The 21,566-nt window shown below is 47.4% G+C and overlaps 1 protein-coding gene across 1 annotated transcript in view; it reads left to right on the forward strand.

Moving 5' to 3' along the window:
- The first annotated feature begins 259 nt into the window (after positions 1 to 259).
- Positions 260 to 21,566, forward strand: part of EXT1 (exostosin glycosyltransferase 1) — a 187,235-nt gene continuing 165,928 nt past the window's right edge. Inside the window, exon 1 of the mRNA XM_054814313.1 lies at positions 260 to 1,566. Within this exon, the coding sequence (XP_054670288.1) occupies positions 614 to 1,566 (953 nt within the window). The 5' untranslated portion in view covers positions 260 to 613. The remainder of the gene's footprint in view (positions 1,567 to 21,566) is intronic.

Below are 21,566 nucleotides of genomic sequence, written 5' to 3' on the forward strand. Positions count from 1 at the left end.
AGGAGAGGGAGGAGGAGGAGGAGGAGGAGGAGGAGAGGGAGGAGGGTCCTCGCCGCCGCCGCCGCTCCGTCCCGGGGGCCATTCAGCGGGAGCGCGGCGAGGAGCGAACGGCGCCGGGGCCGGGCGGGGGGCGCCGGGCCATGCAGGGCTTCGTCAGGCTGCGACGCGGCGGCCGCGGGCTGTGAGCCGGCGGGGTCGGGCTGGGCTGGGCCGGGCCGGGCTGGGCTGGGCTGGCGGCGCGGGGAGGGGAGGGGCGGGCGGGAGCGTGGCGGAGGAGAGGGCAGGCAGCGGCGGGAAGGCGGGAGCGGGGCTGCCCCGGTGCCCGCCCCGCGCGGGGGGCCGGCCCCTGAGTGCATGCGGGGCGCCCCGCCGGGCCGCCGCCGGCCCGCCGCCGCCCGCCGCCCCTGAGAGACCGGCGGGGAGAAAGTTGCGGCGGTCGCCCACATGCGCGGCCCCGGCCGGCGGCTTGGGGAACGGCGCCGAGCGGAGGTGGGCGAAGAGAGTTTGAAGCGCTCGCCGGCGGGAAGATGGCGGAGCGGAGCTGAGAGCGGCGCCCGGCGAGCTCGGGCCGCCCCCGCCTTCCTCCGCAGCCCCCCGGACCCCCGCCGGACACATGCAGGCCAAAAAACGCTACCTGACGCTGCTCTCCGCCGGCACCTGTCTCGCCCTGCTGCTCTACCTGGGAGGCGTGCGGCTGCGGGCGGCCCGGCACCCGCCGCCCGGTAGCCGGCATGGCCCGCCCCCGCGCCCCGGCGCCGAGCGGCCCTGGCCCCGCTTCCCCGACGCCCTGCGGCCGTTCGCGCCCGCCGAGCGGCCGGGCCCCGAGGGCGGCGGCGGGCGCGTCTCCCCCCGGCAGCGGCGGGACGCCAGCGCCGGCCTCTACCGCGGGCGCCGCTGCCGCATGGAGTCCTGCTTCGACTTCGCCCAGTGCCGGAAAAACGGCTTCAAGGTCTACGTCTACCCGCAGCAGAAGGGGGAGAAGATCGCCGAGAGCTACCAGAACGTCCTGGCCGCCATCGAGGGCTCCCGTTTCTACACCTCCGACCCCGGGCAGGCCTGCCTCTTCGTCCTCAGCCTGGACACGCTGGACCGGGACCAGCTCTCCCCCCAGTACGTGCACAACCTCCGCTCCAAGGTGCAGAGCCTCCACCTGTGGAACAACGGCAGAAACCACCTGATTTTTAATTTATACTCCGGCACCTGGCCTGACTACACGGAGGATGTGGGGTTTGACATCGGCCAGGCCATGCTGGCTAAAGCCAGCATCAGTACTGAAAACTTCAGACCCAACTTTGACGTTTCTATCCCGCTCTTTTCGAAGGATCATCCTAGGACAGGAGGGGAGAAGGGATTTTTGAGGTTTAACACCATCCCTCCTCTCAGGAAGTACATGTTGGTATTCAAGGGGAAAAGGTACCTGACGGGGATAGGGTCAGACACCAGGAATGCCTTATATCACGTCCATAACGGAGAGGATGTTGTCCTCCTGACCACCTGCAAGCATGGCAAAGACTGGCAAAAGCACAAGGATTCGCGCTGCGATCGAGACAACGCTGAATACGAAAAGTAAGTCAGTGGCGCCTCTTCCCCGTGTGTGTGTCCCCGTGGACATGCCGGCATGCCCCGCTCCGCAGGTGGCCCCGGCCACCAGGCAGATGTGAGCAGATGTGTGCCGAGGTGCAGGCAGCGGCAAAGTCGCGATCTCTTCTTCGGGCGGGTCGGTGGCTCCTCCTGTCGCTGGCGAGGCTGCCGGCTGGCTCGGCGCTGCCTTGGCCCGGGAACCTGGCAGGGAGGTGTTGAAGGGCGGCGCAGCGTCCCTCGGCTGTAGCGTTGCTTGCCCCGGGACCGATGACCTGCATCCGCAGCCCTTTGGCTTCACAAACATGGCCAGCGGCGAGCGTGCTGCTGGAGGATGCTGTGCCATTTGGCACTGCCCTTCATCCCCCCAGCGCCTCTGAGGGTCGATGCCCTGTGCCTTCCCTGGCCTGGGATAGAGTTTGTGCGATCCCTCAGCCCTCTCCAGCGTGTGCGGGAGCCAGGCTCCTGCGGTGGGTTAGTTGCTGAGGGCGATTGCTGGGATGCTCTCTTCCAAAAGCACTGCCCGGCAGCTGGTCGGTGTCTGTGTATCTCCACAGACCAGGCAGTAATGTGTCTCACTGTCTTTTTCCTCTCTATGTAAACCGGCACAGAATCAGTAAAGAAAGGAGGAAAAAGAAACACTGACTGTGTTCATGTCCTGCGTCTGAGTTTCTCATTTTTACGTGTGAGAGGATATGCTGGCGGCGCGAGCACAGCGTGTGTTTTTTGTGAACGCTTGGTTTCTTGACTTTCCCTGATTTTTATTTGTATTTTTGGTAATGTCACTATGTAGCCAAATTTTGTGTCGCTTTGGTGCTACCCTTGTCTTGTAGTCTGCTTTTCAGGTTTGTGTATATATAGCTGCCGGGAAAATCGCTGCTTGGGAATTACCTCCAGGACTGCGATGCTAAGTCATTTGCAACTGATTAGTTCATATAAATGCTGAACACCGCTATATTTGCTGCAGAGTAGGGGTCTATATGTGAAGTTTTTTGCACGAGAGTGTTTCCCGTGTGGCGGGAGTTAGATGCTGAATTAAAACAGACCAGCCGTATAGCACTGGGTTATAGCACTGGGTTAGTAGCGTGTGGTGGAGCTCCACTGAGAGCTGCCAACGGCTGGAGGGGTTTGTGATGCATAGAAGAACGTGGGTGGAAAAATACTCCTGGGGAGCAGTTGGGAAGAAACTACACTGGCATTAATGCTGATCAAAATTTCCAGCTGGCTGCCTGTTTCTCCACCGAAACTAGCCACAGGGGGTTGGGAGAGACCGGGAAGGTCAGCACTGCAACGCCGGGAAGCCTGCGTGTGCCTGGGCAAACTCTGCTCTCCCTCCGGTTACTGTAAATCCGCCGCAGAGGCGGAGAAGACAGAAGTGCAAATACTTGGTGGACTTTTAATCCCATTCACTTTGAGAAAACTGATGGGCAAGCAGTGAAATTATGCACACGTGGAGGCAATGCAGTGGCGGTACCAAGTGATCAGTAGAGATACTAAGCTAAGCTCGTGTTATTCGTAACCTGGGAGTCCCTTTGGCTTGTGATCTCCTTTAGGGAATATTTTTTGGTGGGGAAGAAGGGAGGCCTGACAACTGTAGCCTTGCAGGCTCTGCTGTTTTTTGGTGTAGATCTCAGCAATTGAAGCTTATTTACAGATAGGAAAAGTCCTGGTTATTTGCTGCATTCTACAGCATGCGTGCTGTCAAGTTGTCATAAAAACAAACCTACCCGCCTGTGGTTTGATGTCAGTAGGGCCATATTCAATTTTTTTACAGCTATGCCACTTGGTCTAATAAAAGATAGACCTCTCCCCCTAAGTTCTGCCCCTCCTAAAGTGTATTTGATGCTTATATTGTAGCGAGGGGTGTACATAACAACCCTCGGGGGATATGGAAGCTTTAACCCAATTGTTATGCTGTGCTATTCATACAAAAAAAAAAAATACTTGGTGCTAAAATGTGGCTGTATCTGGGGTGGTGTACGGGGACGTCAACATTTGTTGCAACGCTGCTGTTAAAGACAGGAAATAAATAAAGATGATTACAAGAAAATAAGATTACTCTAAGAATTGAGGCAGGCTGAATCTGTGCTCAGACCACTGAGATGAACACGCTCGCTCTGCTGACTGCCTGCAATTGCTGAAGCTCTTGAACCCGGCATCTTATCTGAGCGAGCGCACCTGCCAGAGCGTGCTGGTGCCCCTTCGTGCGCCTGCTTTGGTGCCGATTCACAGCAAAGTATGCCATCTGCTGATCTCCCAGCACCGCGTCCTGCGGTGCCCGGCATCCTCTGTCTCTCCTGTGCAAATATGGACCCTGCCTGGAGCTCTGCTCCCTTTATAATATCCAACAAGGTCACATCCCTGGGGTAGTGTGACAGCGGTCAGCCAGTTGAAATGCTTCCGTGTGGATGTGTAACCCAGGTGTGAAAACTATAGGAGGGACTCTGCTGTTCACCCCACCTAAAGCAGCATCCGATCATGAACAAGGCTCTAGTGCTTGGCAAAGAAATGTCTCCACATACAGTTGGGCCTCAAAAACTGCATGCAGAGCTGCTGTCATGGGGCTTTTTGGGCTTGGATTTAACAATGCATCCTCAAGGTTTTAATCAAAAAGAAGAAAAATGCATTCTTCAAGATATGTATATTGAGTTGGGAAAGTCACATATTGCACTCTCCTGTGCTGGTTTTCCCACCCTCTGCTATGACACTTACCCTGTTTCATTTCACATAAAGGTGGGTGCGCCAGTTTGCCAGGGTGAACTGTGGATGATGGGCTCTAGGGAGAGCCCTTCCCAAACCTGGTAAATTAGGTGACCAGATTTTAAACCATGGGAGTCTCACGTTACCAGGGTGGTAGGGTTATGTTGTGTTACGCTTGGTGCAGTGCACTTTGCAAGTTAGTTGTGAAGGGGTTTCATCAACGGTGCAGCATTCGGTGTTGGGTTCAAAAAAGGTCCACCTGTCCACAGGATGTATTGTTTCCTCTCTAGGAGATGGAAGAAGCCAGGAAAGGAGACTTCTTGACCTGTGGAAAGTGCGTAGAGTGTCTTATTTCATTTGGGGGAAGGAGGGACGGGCATGTGCATATTTGACTCCGTCTCCCTGAATTGTATAGGAAGATCCATCTGTATGTTACAGCTAATTAATTTGCATCCCAGTTATGCATCTCAGCAGATAAAGCTGATATAGACTAAACTGAATTGCATTATCATGATTAGACTACCAGCAAACAGGGATATAAAGGAAAACAAAGAAAAACCTCTGGTTTCTTTACAGAGCCCTTGACTCTGTCAAAGTTGGCCTTTGTCACCCGGTGCTGGGGCAGCTGGGCTTTCTGAATTCACTGATGGTATGATTTTGGTGTCAAGCTTTCTGTTTCACAAAGGGTTAAGTGAATAAACAGTGCTGCTGCTGAAGTTTGAAGACAGCCTCTTAAATATTTAATGACAGTCTAAATGTATACATATGTACAATGTGTTTTAAACAAAGGCAGAATTCATGTACAGGCTTAACTGGTTCTAAATAATTACTTTTTGGAAGGTAATATAAATGACTATGGATACTGAAAGAAATGGAGGAATGCAGTGTTCTAATAAAGCCAGATGCAGAGAAGAGATTTGCACCAAAATGGGGATCTTTCTAGGAAAGTAAATAATAATGTCTGTGATGTATCCCCTGATCTGCAACAACCCTGCCCTTGGAAGATGGGGAGACTGATGGTATCCCAAAATGTAGGGTCTTGTCAGAAGCTCATTCAAGGAGGCTTTTTGCTCATGTCCGTGCAGGATAGCTGAAGCTAATGATGCTCATGAAACAAAGGGGTAAAACAAATAACGAACAGGGTTGTCAACAGTAGGATGGAGAAGGGGAAGTGAGCAAAAATTGTATTTTTTGAGAAATGTGAACTTACGGTGGAGGACAGCGGACAACTAGTGTAGCGAGATGTTCTTTATAGACTTAAGTTTTTCGACTAGTCAGTGCTCGGAAAGCCTGTGTGATCACGGCTGAACAGGCAGGATCTCACAAGGTGGGACTAGTTCTGCGAGAAGAGGTTGGAGGCGTGCAGTTGAGGAGGAGCCTGTGGAAGGAGCTGTGCACAGGTCTACCTGGGGCTGCTGGGCGCTGGCAGAAGAGGGAGAGAGCAACAGCACACCGCATGCTCGTGCCTGTGAGAGATCTCTGCAGGGCGCACGATAGCACTGAGCAGGGTTGTGTATTTTCACAGGTGAAAATATCCAGCTGAACCTGTACCCGGTAGGTTTACCTGGTGTGCACTCTACTGGTGGAATATGTGTCAATCACGACTGAACCTCCTACCCATGAAAATGCCATCTTGAGCAAAGGTTGCAGTCGTGCAATAAGCACAGAATGAGAAGAAAAGCAACTTCTGGTTTCACTTCCTTCCCACCAGGAATAAGAGACACGTATAAAAAAAGAAGTGGTAGAATTAGATACTAGGGGTGACTTTGCCACTCACAAGACCAGCATGAAAATGTGAAGTAAGGCTTAGGCATGCCTGCCCAACATGTGATGGTAATCTAGACGCTGCATACGCATGTATGTACATGTTTTGAACAAAGGTGAAATTCTTGTATTTTTAACATACTGAACTTCAGTGTATTGTATTAAAATATAAATGCCATGCTTAATCACTTCCTAAATAATTCTGAAAATAATTCAGGAGCCTTTGCAAGTCAGCTTCTTTGCAGCTATGTAGGACAGGGCTGAGAAATCACTCAGGTTGGGGGTGGCTGTTGTCTGGGACATCTGAACTGAGATGGGAACCAGTCCGTACATCTTGTGTATCACCAGGCTGCTTCGGGAGCTTGGATGAAACTCAAGAACTACTGAGAGAGCTTGGGCATTTTCCCAGAGTGTCTTGGCTCCTGCAGAGACCTATCCTCACCAGACTGCTTTTTTATTTCAATATCAATTTTAAAGAAACTGGAAATTTGCCTGTTTTAGAATGCATTTATTCCAAAATGCAGTAAGCAGGTAAATAACAAAGCTTTAATGTATGTCTGAGAAATACGGGATTTGCTCTATCACGTTCCCCCTCCTGCTCTCTGTATGTATTGCCTTACGTGCCTTTTAAATGCTGATTTAATGCATGTAGTGCTCTGGGGGGGTAGGGGCTCCCACCTGGGAGGCTCCATCCAGGCTGATGCCCTGGCAGGAGCTGGGAGCAGGAGCATCCCTGAGCTCCCAGCCAGCAGTGCAATCCCCAGCCTGGCCATTTGCACCAGGATCTTCCCTCTTCAAAAAGAGGTGGAAGAGGGTGGATGTGTGTGCACGAGCGTGTTTCCCCGTGCGAGCAGTGCAGAGCGCCACAGCATGTGTGGCCGGGTGTGTAGGGTCAGGCACCAGCAGAGGAGCCCGCCCTGCCCGCGGGCCTTAAACCAGGCGCCCTCCTAACCTCAAGTAATTAAGTTTTCTTGTGGGGCAAGTTATTATTATAATTGCTTGCCCCAGGCTTTTCTGCATCTGTCTGTGAAGCATCTCGTATGAGGCTCTGTGGTGACAAAGCATTACAGTAGATGGCTGATCCGGTCCAGAGCAGGCATTTGCTGTATGCAGAAACGTAGGTGAACACTGCTTTCGTGGCCAGAGGGGCCCTGCTTTTATTTTTCCTGCCTAGGAAAATTGTTGTAGGATAACTTATCGATAAATTATTATCACTGAAGAGGTTTGGCGATAGAACAGAACTCAAACAAAAAAATTATCTGAGTCATTTTAATTTTAAGCTGAATTAATCCTGAAACAGATAGTTTGAAGGGTTTATTGAACCCGGATCAGAACTGAACTAAAAGTAATGTTTCCAGCTCCCCGTTTAGGCAAGATGAAGCCATGCCGTGCCCCCAGCGAGGCGGCCTCAGCAAGAAGGTTCTGCAGAGCATCCCGCGCTGCCCTCACTTTCTTGCCCTCCTTGGCCAGGTATTTCACAGGGCAAACCTGGAGTTGTGCAGGACTTTTTGTACCAGCCTAAAGTGAGCTTCTCTGAAACTGCTCCTAAGGGAGAGGGATGGCTGAATTCGGGGTTCTCCTGGGAGCTTGCATGCTGCTGCCTGCTGCTCCCCGCTGCACTGAGAGTGTTCCCAACCATGGACCTCTTTGCATCTGTGCAGTTCTGAAGTGGTGCATCTCCCCAGGAAGATGGGATTGAAAGAGGAGTTTCAGCTCAAGCCAAACGCAAGTGGAAAAGGCTAGTGGTTTGACTCTGCTGGAAATAATCCTTTTGCCCCACATACAACCCTGGAACAGCCCACTGGAAAGTAAACCGGCAGCCACTTGCAGGAGAGGGAAGTAAATGAAACTGGTCGGCGCAAAGCACTTATTTACTCAACAGATGCGAGTCAAGAGAATGTGCTGTAATCTGATGATTTCTGGAGTATTATCTGTGATTGTTTTCCCTTTCTCTCTGCAGGGTTTCTTTCAGAAAATCCACAGAGTTTTGTGGTCTTGGGTAAACAAACTGTTTTGCTAACCAGAGAAAAATAATCAGTAGGTACGTAGATAGCTGTCTGGCCTGTGAAGGGAGTTAAATGCCGTGCTCCGTACTGCTAGGGTGACTGACTTCTCAAGGACTTGGCTATATCGAGATGATGATGCAAGATACGTACTCCCGTCCCATGTCGTATGGAGATTAGTTCAGCGTGCGGGAATGCGTGAGTATAACTTCAGATTGTATTTAAGGTTCTGCAGCTTTCCACATTCCGAGTATTTTGGGATGTATAGGTTTCAAAACCTTCTCGTGGCTTACACTGAGCAGTAGATTTTCTTCCTCCTATTCATCCAGCTATGCTGTGCTTTCACGTGAGGCTTTGTGTTGCTCTCTTTTTAATACAGATTTCAGGAGAAAACAGGACATACATTGTCACCGTCTTGCCCTTAATTTAGGAACTGCCTCAGTCAACTGGAAGGGAGCATCAGTGCTACACAATGCTGATGATAACTCATCCCCGTGTCTCTGGAGCAGGCAGGGAAGGAGCTGGGGCAGGAGGGGGCCGTGGCACCTGGCATGCATGGGGGGGAGTCAAGATGCAGGCCAGAGGGTGGTTGGAGTCATTATTTCTTTCACTTGTGGTACAAATTATCCTTTATAACAGTTGACACTCACGCAATGGAAGAAAGTGAAGAGCGTGCTTAAAGCAGTCCCTGTCCTGGTATTGCAGTGTGGGCACCACGGGGCCTGAGAGGAGTTTCAGAGGCAGAGATCAGCACGCTGCAGCGGCGCAGGGGGAAACCAGTTTAAGGAATTAATTCCAAATGAGAACAGAAGAGAGGAGATTCGTTTCACATGAGAAAAGGGAAATAAGGCTTTAAGAAGTAAAGGCCTTATCTCAGCAAAATGTTGTGCCTAACTGCTTTGCTGGGAAAGAACTGGTGTGAGTGCTGCCAGTCTGATGACTTTCCAAATGCGATCTGACTTCCTGAAATGTTACCGTTTCTTGGAATAAGAAAACAAAAGCCAGTCAAGGGGGTTAGGCCTCCTCAATAACGAGATGCCATTTGCTTTAAATATCGTGTGTTTTCCCTGCTTGTCTCTCCCACTGCCTTTTGCTGAGATTTAACCTCAGTATTTTGGGTGGTGTAGTGCTGCCACCTCGGCAAGGATGCAGATGGGGAGCTAAGCGGGTGTTCCCCAAAAGAGGTTGGCTAAATCAGGCTCCCATTTCATATTCCAGTAAGGCAGACTTCTCTGCACTCCTGCAGTCCCTGGATGAAGTGCGGTGCTGGAAGGGCTGTCGCAGGAGCTCCTGTCTGTAGGATGTGTGGTCTCGGGGCTACTGCGTAAAACTGAAATACTATTCATCAGTGTTTTCTGTGTCTCCTTCTTTGGAAGCGTCGGTGAGTGCAGGTTGAAATTGTGACTTTCCAATAAAAGGCGGTAGTCGTCAGAAGCAGCATCAAGCAGCTCTTATCTGTGTGTATAGGGGGGAAAGCCCCACAAAAGCTTTTTTGGTGTTTGGCACTTCTCGTGGATTGGGATACAGGATCACGTTTGGTATATGAGCCTTTTAACTCTCCTTGCTCCCCTCGGATGCTGCCAAAGACCTCCGCTTTTCCGGGCGGTGAAGCACTGCCGTTCCTGATCATGCCTCCAAGGGCTCTCGCAGAGCAGTTAGCAAAGTCAGTAAAACTCTTCTGCCTTAAGTTGACTTTTTTCCCCATGATGGTTTCTAGTCCAGAAATACATGAAAACGAAGTAATTCCTGGCTTCCTAAGTGAATTTTCCATTCGTTCACTTTTTTCCCTCTAATATACTCTTTGTGTTTGTGAATGAAACTGAATTAGGGCTAATTTAGTTGATTGGCTGCAAAACAAAAGTATTCAATGCTAAGAATGGGAAATGAGAAGGCCCTTCTGAAATGTTACTTCTTTGCATAATTGTAATAGATTATAATTATACAGTTGGGTGTTTAGCAGTGGATTTGCTGTAAACACGGTCATGGGAAATGTCTCGTCGCTCACTTGTGTCGGTTAGAGTCCCAGTGCGGTCCCGTCGATGGCAGTACTGGCATCTCTAACGACATTTTCTCTTTGGGCAGGATGGCGTGTTACAGAAAATGCTATCTCCAGTTCCCCTCCCAGCTCCTCCCACAAAATTACCGCTGGTCGATATGGCCATGTCAGACTGTTGACACAAATCAATAAGATCAATCATTCTTCAGCTCCTAAACAAAATAGAGAGCGCGATGCTGACGGGCTGTGCGTAGCAATAGTGGCAGCAATTCCTAAATGGAAAATGCATACCATAACGTTTGCAAAGTGTACGTGGGGGGGACCCTGTCCCGTTAATAATTAGTTCTCAGAGGCTGTAAAAAGGAGCATGGTATAAGTCGTTTCCTACAGCTCCAGTATGCGTTGTCACCCCTGCAGCCGTCAGGCTCACAGAGAACATCACCTGCCCAACAGCGGTGCTGGAGAGGGGCGAGCGTGGCAGTTTTGTTAGGAATCCTGATTTTCTTCGTTCACCTAGAAGATCTTGACTTCTGATGCTGTTTTTTGCCCTGTGAATAATTGCAGACGTTTTATCACAATACTGGAATTCCTAGTGCAGCCAGGTAGTTCAGTGTGTAACTGCTACAAAGCTCATGAAAATTGTAGTTGCTGTAGTCCACGAGAATAAAATCAGAGGCTGCTTCTAAAAATCAGAACCTTTATCTGAAGGGAAGGACAAATCTTTGTTTTTAATATCTGAATTTATATCTCTGAAGGCCTGTTCGGGTGTGTCTGGTCATAGACTCAATCAGCTGCTTCAGGAAGATAAACACATAAATGTTTCATCTCCTCGATTTGCCACCAACCATTGTGCTGGGTGCTAGCAGATTTTTCTTTTAATTAAACATAATTTATCTAATCCTAATGGGAAACATAATTATAGGATTTATTTTTTAATACTATGATTTCAGAATTACGTTATAAAGAAGAGTAACATTTCCCCCTTAAGGGCTGTTTAAAACCGAGCAAACAAAATAAAAAAACAAAGTACACTTTGCTAAAAGTAATAAATCTCAGCCAAGAACCAAAAAAAACCCCAACGCATCTGATATGTTGGAACTGCAATAAAGCTGAAAATTAATGATCAGTAAGTTGGTGCTGCAGGAGAGTGAATGCATTATGGATTTGAGGAGATGCCTATAGCTTATTACATGTCAGCAAATTTTAGCATAAGCAGTAGAAAACCCTGATCAGAAAATGTAAAACAGTGCAACCTGCAGTTGGAAGATCCAGCACCACAAAGGATGTGGGAACCATCTGTACGGTTGAAACGTAAGAAAGTGCTTTGCAAGATCACGGTCTGAAATTGCATGTTAAACTCTTTTAGTTTCTGATTGGAGGGATTTAAACGTTTCAGTAAGGCATGACTGTAGTCTCAGGGAGGGATTTATTGTACTGTAAAACCTTTGCACGCGAAGGTATGTATGGCTGTTTAAAATAATTTAAAACAAATAACATTTCTTCACCCTCCCACTCGCTCTCACGCTTTTTTCCCCAAAAACTGAAGGTAAGGCTACTACTTGAATTGTAATGGAATAATATATCAAGTGAGTGATCACATCAGGCATGGACACTTACCAAATCACAGCGAGATAACTGTGAATAACTCTCTAGTTTCAACAATTTGCATGGCCATTAACAATTGATGGGTTTCCCTTAGAACCACATTATCTATGGCAGCGGGATCTATTCCCGCGCACTGCTCCTGCATACTAAGTGCCAGAGAAATTCTCTAAAGTGAGGGTAATAAAAAAATCTGATAGAAGCAAGGTGAATGAAGCAGGTAGGAATTTCAAGGCGACATTTTTTGAAGGTGGGGAAATATTTCAGGCCATCATGCATTTTCATATCTGCTGTCCCCCCCGCCCCCCTCCCTTCCCTGCTTATTTTTTTTAACTTCAATTCTGAAAGTTTTAATTCAGCTGGTGTTGGGTTTCCCTTCACTGCTTGGTGTTGTCTCAGGCGTGGTCAACTCTGGCATGTGGATTGGTTTAAACAAGATTTTAAAATATGTTTTGTTTTAGTTTTGAATTGGACAAATCCAAAGGATTTTGAGGAGCTTTTATGCATATTTGACAAAAGATAAAGCCCGTGCTAAATTTAGCAGTCCTAGATTGTTGGGTGACTCTTGTACTGGAGTGATCTCGAGGAGGTGTCACAGATGTGCTTTCCTTATGAGAATCATGCCACCATTTTAATAAACATGCGACACATGCCTTGTTTCTAGCACTTTCATCTCTGGCTGATGGCACGTCAGATCTTTCCAGATTCCTCTATCAAGCTGACTTTTCCAGCCCCAAATGTCTTTTCTCTCTCTCTTTTTATTTCTCTTTCTCGCCCTCTTCCCTCTCCCCCTTTCTTTTCACGGTGCTGTTGTGGCAAGATTAAAGCGATGGAGTGAAGCAGTGGTGGGGAAAGCTCGGATCATCAAAGCCTGCGAGCGGCTGGAGCTGTGTGAAGGCGGGTGGGTGACACATCAAAGACGGTGGTACGGGCGCTCGCTGCTCTCACCTCCCCTCACAAATGACCCTGGGGTTAATTTGTGAGCTCACACATACACAAATGCAATTGCTTTTCCACCCTTTCCCAAAATTTAACTGTGGAGAACAGTAATAAAGTCTTAGCTTTGTTCCTTGGAAGATGGCTGCTGTCGATGTGGTGCGTCAGGAAACATGTACCTGAGTTTTGATAGCAGGAGATGGTTGTTCACTTTCAGCTGAGAACAACCTAGCACTTTATTGTCCCGTCTGCTAAGTGCCATGTCAGGGTTGCTGTAGGTAGAGTGAGGGGAACTGGAAGATCTGAGCAACACCTGGTTGCTCCTGGCTGGACCTCGCATGGGCAGAGCCCCAGTGTGTCTTGTCCTGTCGGTGCTGCTCCCCGAGCTCTGTGTCCAGTGTAGGACTTCAGGTGCCTGCAGCTCAGGGGATGGTGTGAACCCCCACTTATCTCTAAACTCCCTGTGCACATCTCTTGATGTGGAGCTAACCATGGGGCTGGCTGTTTTCTCAGCTGCCGCCTCTGCCTGCATTGCCCTCTCTCCAAACTCTGCTTTGTCTTTCTTGTGGAGCTTGGAGGTTGAGCACCCCACAGTCTGGATGGACTCTTGTGCTGTGTTCATGCAAGGGTATCCTGGTCCTTTTCTTAAACATTTGCTCTGAAGGTGTCAAAAAATCATTGCGCTTTGCACCTGCTGTCTTTGCAGGACTCTTCTTCACTGCCCCCAGCCTGCTGGTGTCTGTTCTGGTTACTGCTGCTGAGAACCAAAATAACCCATGGAGCCATTAGGACACGCTTCTCTGGGCTTTCTGCAGCAAAACATGAGTGAACTGCAGCGAAAACAGGTTTTCAGCTTTTGTTCTGTTAGCTGTTTCTGTCAGCCTGTAATAATAGTCCTTTCTAGCAAAAAGGTTTTTTATTCTTCTTTAATTTTTAATGAAAAAAAATTTTCGGACACAGGTCATAGTAAAATAATTAACGGTGAGATCGTCTGTGTTGTTTGGGTATAAAACTGGAGATCTAAGGATTTAGGGATATTGCTGTGATCCCAGGTTGCCCTGTTGGTGTGGTTACTGGTTATAGCAGTAGTTCTTATTTAACTTCAGTCTCAGGGTAACCGTGTTTTACAATAATCAATGCACTGATTGCTGTAATTGCATTTTGTGGTACTGTGGTCTTATAATTAACTGACTGGACTAATAACACGTGGAATCTAATGAATATTTGTAAACAAACTTCATAGGGAAGTAGGTTGAGAATATGCATTGGTGGAGGATATAGAGGAGACCCTTCCTCGATTTCAATAATTACGATAGATGGAAACCTGGAAATGAACAGCAAACCATGGAAACCATCCCACTGCTACTTACTTTGCATTTACTGCTTCGCTGTGTCTTTAAAATCTCTTTTTAAAAAAACTTTCTAGAAAAAAGCTCCCCACTGCAATGAGATCCTGCGTACACAATTTCATTCTCTTTTGCAGAACATTTAAGCATTATCAAGCATGATGTTGAAAACCAGATTTACAATGTAGGGCTGGTATCGGCCTTAAGTAGGGAGTGTCTATTGTCACCCCGTGATTGGATCTTAATGCAATTAAAATGAAAAAGGAAACCGCCATTGAAAATGGAAGTAGATTTCCCAGCGGTGCCTCTGGGGGGTGGATGGCTGACATCTGGCTGTTGCTGGAAAGTTGGCTGTGTTTTACTGTCCTTCAGGAACGGTGTCCCCTTTTTGCTGTTGGACTGGGCATGCTTTCCTTGCACCCCTCCGGTTGTGTCCCTGTGTTTCAGATGTGTGTTCCTCATCTCAGATGTGGAGTCTGGTCCTGCACATGCTGTCAGGCCATTTGGGAGCACATTCTATGTCTGGCAAGTTAACAGTTGAACAATCTGGCCCATTTTGGATGGTTGCTTTGTTTTGAGGTTACCAGAAATCCCTTTACACCTCCTTGCTTCTCTCCCCTCTTCCCCCATCTTTAAGCTACTTGACTCTTAATTACAAGTGTTCCTGGCTGAGTCTATGTGTGTCTCTTTTACAGAAGTCACATTAAATTCTGCCACCTCCTCTCTCTTTTTTTAAGCCTTTGGTTACCTGCAAAGTTTGGTATTAATTTTTCAGGGAAACATGTATGTTAAGGAGCCTTGCTCAGAGAGCACCAGCCCTGAGCAATAGGCTGGTGAGTGGCTGCTCTTGCAGCAGGAGCTTGGAGGGGAGAGGGTCTTCAGCATCTACAGTTCATGCATTTGCTTCCTACCTGCTGGTTTCAAACAGTATTAATTTTTATGCATTTATTGTGTTTAATTAAAAGCAGGGCTGCTTACAGCAGTGCTCGCAGAGATTCCTCCTCCTCCTCCCCCCCAAACGCAACAAATAGGCATCTGGTATTTGTTTTGTATAACACAATCCTCATAAAATGAAGAGTAATAAAACATAATTATCTGTAAAGGCTTGTTTTATAAGCCTAAGAATGAGCTTGTTTCTTCCTTGTTTTGGTCTATTTGTAAGATAAAGGATGCCTTTGTATGATTTTAGTCTATCTCCAAATTAGTAGAGAATCCGTTATTGCAGTGTTTTAAACCCTGGTGTGTAAGTGTGTAAGGTAGTATGAATGCATGCACAGAGCAGCACCAATGGGTCTCTAGGGGTGGGGAAGAGCCTTTTTGTGTTCCTTTTGGAAAATTTTCCCTTCCAAACAATGGGTTTTATTGGAAAGCTTTGGTAAAGTAAGAGGGAGAAAAATGTCTTGCCTGCATGAACAAGACCAGCCTTTCTGAGCTGTGGGCCTTAAAGTTGGGCTTGAGCCCTTTCTGCTTATCCTTGTCAGCATAAAGGACAATGACAGACATCCCTGTTTGTGCTTGGATGTATAAGGAGTATTTGATTTGGCTTTTGTTGCTTTTCTGGCAGACCTCAACTGCTGCCACATCTTCATCTCTTTGGAGCATTGCTGGCTTGGTCCACCTCCAGTCCAGTCACTGGGACTCAGCTATTTACACCCGCTTCACCTTAGATTTGCTGTTTGCTATTTGCTCGTAGGGTGGTATGCCTTTTTTCTTCCCTTCAGCTTGCTCTAACCTTGCAAAAGCTCTTCTTGCCACCATGTGTAAGCGTGTTTTTTTCTGGGAAAAAGTGGAACTAATCATTTAAACCAATTAGATATTAAAGTGAGACATGCTAGTGGCTTATGGCTGTTCTAAAGGTAAAGTGTGAAAACCAAATCCTTTTAGAAAACTCACAGGCTAAGCCTATTGTTTTTTTATTTTTCTTTAACATAGTAATAAGCAAAAATCCACTTTTTTGTAATGAAAAAAAAGCTATGGGGCTGCAAGACACCTTCAACTCTGTATGCTTTGGAATACGTTCTCTTTGACCCTATTCTTCTTTGCACAATTAATTAAAGTGATAGAAGAGGAAATACAGCTTTTATGTGCATTGTAGCCTCAAATGCAGATATGACTTAGGTATTGCTTTCTCTCTGCAAGGCAAGCCTTGTAATTTTGAATCTTGATTAGCAGCTGCTTTTGTTCTTCTGTGAGTCTCGGAAACAATGGGGTTGGGAGCACGTAACAAATTGCTAAACGATACCCTCGCAGAGAGAGAGAAATCTCCCCCTCTTGAATCTCGCTCCCTGCATCTTTCGTTCTGCAAAGGGGCTGCGATGATGCACCCCCGGGCACGGTGACCCGCTGCTGGGGCTAGGAGATGCTTCCTGGGCAGCAGCAGCGGTGCCTTGTGTTGGAGTCATTTCCTTGAAATACATTTTCCCTGAAATACGTTTTTCTCATCATCTTATCTGGGGATACTGGTGTAATACACAGGTCGCTGGCTTTAGCTGTTTAATGGCACTGTTGCGGCTGCTCTGCGTCTTCAGCCAGCGGACAGCCAGCAGCAGGTAGGGTGTTAGGAGGCACCCAGCTGCCTTCTGTGAGCTTGTAGTATTTTCCACGGCCAGAAGTCTTTGATCTATTCAAATAGAAGCCTGCCCTCCTCCAGAGAAGCGGAGGATGGGTGCCAGATTGCAGGCTGATGTGTAAATGTGTCCTTTTGCAGCAAAGTGTCACGTCACGCGTGAGCTAAATGTGCCATGTATGTCAGAGGCTGCAGAGTCCAGCTACAAGTCAAACAGTCAGATGTTTGACACCCCCTCACACTATATAATATTCCACTTAGTTTTTTGCGTAAGGTCTGGAATGTGTCTTTCTTTGTTACTTTTTTTTTCCTGGGGTATTGCTTCTCTCATGTACAGAGTTGGGAGATACCTCCCTGGGAAGTCTACTGGTCCTTAATTGATTAATGTCTGTGAAATGTTCCAAGACCAGTGTTGCTTTGCATTCACAAAAATGGAATTGTATTTTAAAGTTTGGGTAGCTTCTGATTCAGCCTTCTCCTCGTGTCTCCGGAATAAATGGGTTTCAATTTATCAGTGTAAATGGGGGTGGGGAACAACACCCCTCCCCAAGCCATTAGCTTCAGTCATGCTATCAGTATGACGTGGACTCGTTATTTGTTCTCTTTCCTATTGTGTGCAGAGCGGTAGCATTGGGTGCATTTTCTTTTAAATGTGACATAAAGTGAAATCCTGTTATTTGCACACATTCTGTGGCACTCATCTTCAAAGTATCTAGGCAACCTTTATGTAGATGACACTTTTTAACTCAGACTCTTCCATCATTATGAGTGTGGTCCTGTGAAGAGAAGTAGGGTGAAAAAGGGAGGAAAGAAAGAGCTGGCTTGAACTCACGTTGGGCAGCTTGAGTCACTTGTGAGACTCTTTGTAGGAAGTACAATACACTGAAGATCTCTGCTCCCATGCACTTAAACCCTCAACTTCAAACTATTCCGTGTTTTTCCTTTGAGGTTGGGCTGGTAGGGGATCTCCTTGCTCTGCTGGAGCCGACGGTAGAGCTACCAGGAAAGGGGGATTTCAAAGCTTCTACAATCCGGGGCCAAGCAGTGGACTTCATGATTGTCTGCTCCAAGCTCAGGACGACGAGTCCTCAAAAATGTCTGCAGCTGCAGCCCTGGGAAGTAAAGTTCAGAAAGCTTTTGAGTTCAGCTGTACTGCCCAGAAAACAAGAGCTGAGTGGGACGTTCGAAAGACTTGAAGAGGAAGCCACCATTGCTCTGTTACTTTGCTTTGAACCTCCCAAGGAAGAAGTAAAGATTACTCAGAGGAGATTGTTTGAATAAAGACATGTCCATGGGGTTAGGTGTGACCATGACCCATCAACAGTTCAGATGAAGCAGGCCTCACTACCGCAGTGGTGTGATCTTCAGTTGGGAATTGGTCTCTGACGCCAAAGCCACTCAGATATGCTGCACTGGGAGCAATGTGACCCCAGACTTTGTGGCAAGCTAGGCGTTGTTTCTTAGAGCAGTTCCAGCTTTGTTAGGTCAAGCAAGCATCCTCCAGGCAGGAGGCAATGCCGGTGTAGATGCCACACCATGTGCTGTGACTGGTTTGGCAGAAATGTGATTTGTGTCCTCGTGCTTAATGCTAAACAAATTTGGGCTGCCAGATGATCGGTAGTGTGAACGTCGGTATTAAGAGCACGTTGGTGGTGTAGGTCAGTGTAGTTGGCCTGTGGGTTGATCAGAAATCTCACACTTCTTTTGTGTAACTCTGTTCAGCTGTGGTTTGACAGTAACAGGGTTTGGTTATCCCGTTATCATCCCTCGAGGATGGGGCAAGCCTTGCGTCCCTGGCCCATGGTGCAGGGTGGATGTGTGTGGACGATTGCTCCCCCCTTGCGATGGCACTGACGCTACTGTGATCCCATAGTGCCAGCTTCGTGAGCTCAGCTGGCTCCCTGGCCTGGGCTGACACGTCTGGATGAACACCGAGGGTAAGGAGGAAGGTGGGAACGCCTGGATGGGGCAGTTGTGGGGGACAGGGGGCATTACCTGGGTATCCCCAACACACACCAGTTAAGGCTGTTGTAGGTCTGTCATCCAGCTGTAGCGGAGCTGAACCTTGGTCTCCAGCAGTAGAGGGTAAGTTTTAGGAAAAATCCTTAGTGTTGATGAGCAGGTACAGCCAGGATCAATTGCCTGCATACCTTATGATCAATTAATTGGAATGAATTTAGCTTCACTTACAGCTTTTTACAGTAAATCTTTGGGCCAAACCCCTTGCAAGGGAAAGAAAATGTTTTTTAAGCTTTTTATTTTTTTTTCTTTTCCTTTTTTTATTTGCTATTGCTTTTAAATGGAGAAGCCTCTGCTTAGTTCTGCAGTCCTCTTTTAATGGCAGAGTTCAACATATGACCAGACATTCCCTGCTGCCTTAAAACATCCCAGCTTGATTGTGTGATCTGTATGGACCATGACTTACATTTGTGTAACACAGAACATCAAGCCCTGCGTTTTCTTTAATTAGCCCATGGCTTTGTTATGAAAACACAACAAAACACACACCCCCCCCCCCCCGATGTGTTTCCCATCCAACTCTAAAAGGATGGGATGTTTGGAGGACCGATGCCAGGAGATTGGCATTGTGGTTTGGGGAGATAAAATGTTGGGTGTCGGTGATTTACGTTTGCTGGGAGGTGATTCCCTTTGGCCCTTGTTGCATTCAAAATGTCAGCCCAAATATCTGTGATGGCGATGGCATCTTCCCCCACGCAGTTGGGCTGGCCCAGTTGAGAGGCCGAGCTGGCGGCGGGAGGGGCGGGAGGCACTGTATGCCAGTGTCACCTCAAGTGATGGGTTTTGGGAGACGGCAGCCCCAGGCAGCTCACCGAGCTTGCCCGGGAAGCTGGTGCAGAACAGAAAACGAAGCCCAGGTTTCCTGGACTCTCGTTGCCGGATCCTTCCCCCTCCTCGTGCTGCCTCTCTGGTCTTTACCAATAGCTGAACCTGAGTGTGCAGCATTAGCAGGACAGTGAGCATGGCTGTTTCTTAGGAATGCTGAAAGGGAAGTGTCGGGAATAGCCTAGACAAATATTTAAAGTGTGGGGAGGAAGAAACCAGATTTCTGTGTTTGAATGCTTTGGGCGGTAAACGAAAGCTTCCTGGTGCAAGACAAGACAAGACAACTACGTTTGTAGCCAGAGGTTGGTTTGTTTTTTTTTTTTTCCTGCTGTGCAGAACAGTGTGATTCCTTGTGAGGCTCATGGGGGCAGTGGGGACGAATCACATGCACTAAATCGAAAATCATACTGTAATTGGATACAGTGCATGGTGTTGCTAGTAATGTATACATAAATAGAGACTCCAGCGCTCAGCTCTTCTGTGGAAGACAGGTCTTCTATATTTATCAGGTTTTGCTATTTTTGTAACATGTCATGTTACACTGTTGTTAAAAAAAAAAAATCCATTTTGGTTCCTAAGTATTATTGTTGCCTCATTCTGGGATCAATTGTACCAGACCTTTCTCATTGACTCTGACCTCACCGTGTTCAAATAGCTGGAAATTACAAGTATTTCTTGTCTACGGGAGCACAGAAACAGCGACAGCCGAGTTTCTGTTGATGGTCTCCTTTTCTATAGGATTGATTTCCTTTGCTTGGAGGAGGTTCTCCATTTCCTACTGAAGCCACCAGGAGCAGCTGCCGCTATGGATTCCCTTTAGGACCAGGAGGAGAGCCTGCAAGGAGGACTTGCTAGCAGAGGCAGTGGGCAGCTCCGCAGCTCGCCATGCAGCTTGACTGATTGGCAGGGTCAATTAGCAGAATAATACATCTTTGGAGCCTAAAGAAATAGAATATATACTTTCAAATATACACTCTTTTAAAGTAGTACCTATCTCATAAAAGGAGTGAAAATAGTTTTTACTGTCTTTTAGATACAGCACCAAAGTAAAAAAAAAAAAAAAAAAAAAGAAAACCCAGTCTGCTATGCAGTGCAGTGTAGTAAGCACAGCTGAGGGTTTTGTCTTCCCCAGCTCTGTTTCAGTTGAGCGATTTTGCTGTACATTAGCTTCTTTGTCTGCAAGATGGGATTACTGAATTTTTAGAAGTGCTTCATGATCCTCAGATTAAAGGTATCACATAAAGCTACTTCTGTTCCTAAATGGGGGGTTCGGGTTAGCTTTTGGTAATATTTTACATTTATATAAAGCTATGCTCCTGCGTGTGGAAAAAATAGCATGAAATACTTCCGATTTCTTTTTTCAGATGAGGTTTTGTCTTTCTAAGGCCATGTCCAGAGCCATTCGCAGGTAGCCTTCATGGTTACTTGGGAAATGGTGAAAGTCTTGATTTTTTTTTTATGGGCTTCACACTTCCAGGCAGACTGGTTATTTCAAGTCAAGGGACTTTGTTAACAGTAAGACAGCGTTAGTGAAACAGGGAGGGAGTGCTTGATAAGTCTTATTATTAATAGGCCGGCTGTATATATAATCTTGACTTTATTTCTCTACTGCAAGAAGCTAAAACCACCACCTTGGACCTCATAATTAATGACAGATTTGCCCACAATGAGGATGCTGCTGGTAAGTAGCCCCATGCAGTGGTAGTTCTTTATTTGCCCTTATGTCTGTGGGTTGGTCGTGAAAGCTGAGATGGATATTGACTACTCTAATCTTTACTGTATGCCTAATTACAGGGCAGTAAGAGTCAAGCAGATAGCATTTTGGGTAGTTGGTGTGGAGAATAAAGCGACATGGTAAACCGAGCCCTGGTAGTTCACTTGGGACAGTGCGGTGGGTTGTTATTACATTATGGTGGGAGAAGCTGCCAAGCGAATACTACTGTACAATTAAGTGGGGCTGTTAACAGCATGACTGAGCCAATTCATTAATGACAATGGTGTATTCTTGTATCTGCTTTCCCTTACAACTGCTGGCTGAAGATACTCAGGGGAAACAAGACCGGTGGGAAGAAGGGAGGAGGAAAGGAGACTCTGAAGATCTGGTGCAGATGCAGTGACTTTCTTTAAGCCTTTGTTCCCCGAGTCATCTGAAACACAGCCGTTTCCCAGACGGGTTTTATGAAAACCTGGCAGTTCGCTATCGGGGCAGTGTACTCCTGATGAAACGTCTT

This window comes from Grus americana, chromosome 2 (genome assembly GCF_028858705.1).
Source record: "Grus americana isolate bGruAme1 chromosome 2, bGruAme1.mat, whole genome shotgun sequence".
Classification (NCBI taxonomy): domain Eukaryota; kingdom Metazoa; phylum Chordata; class Aves; order Gruiformes; family Gruidae; genus Grus; species Grus americana.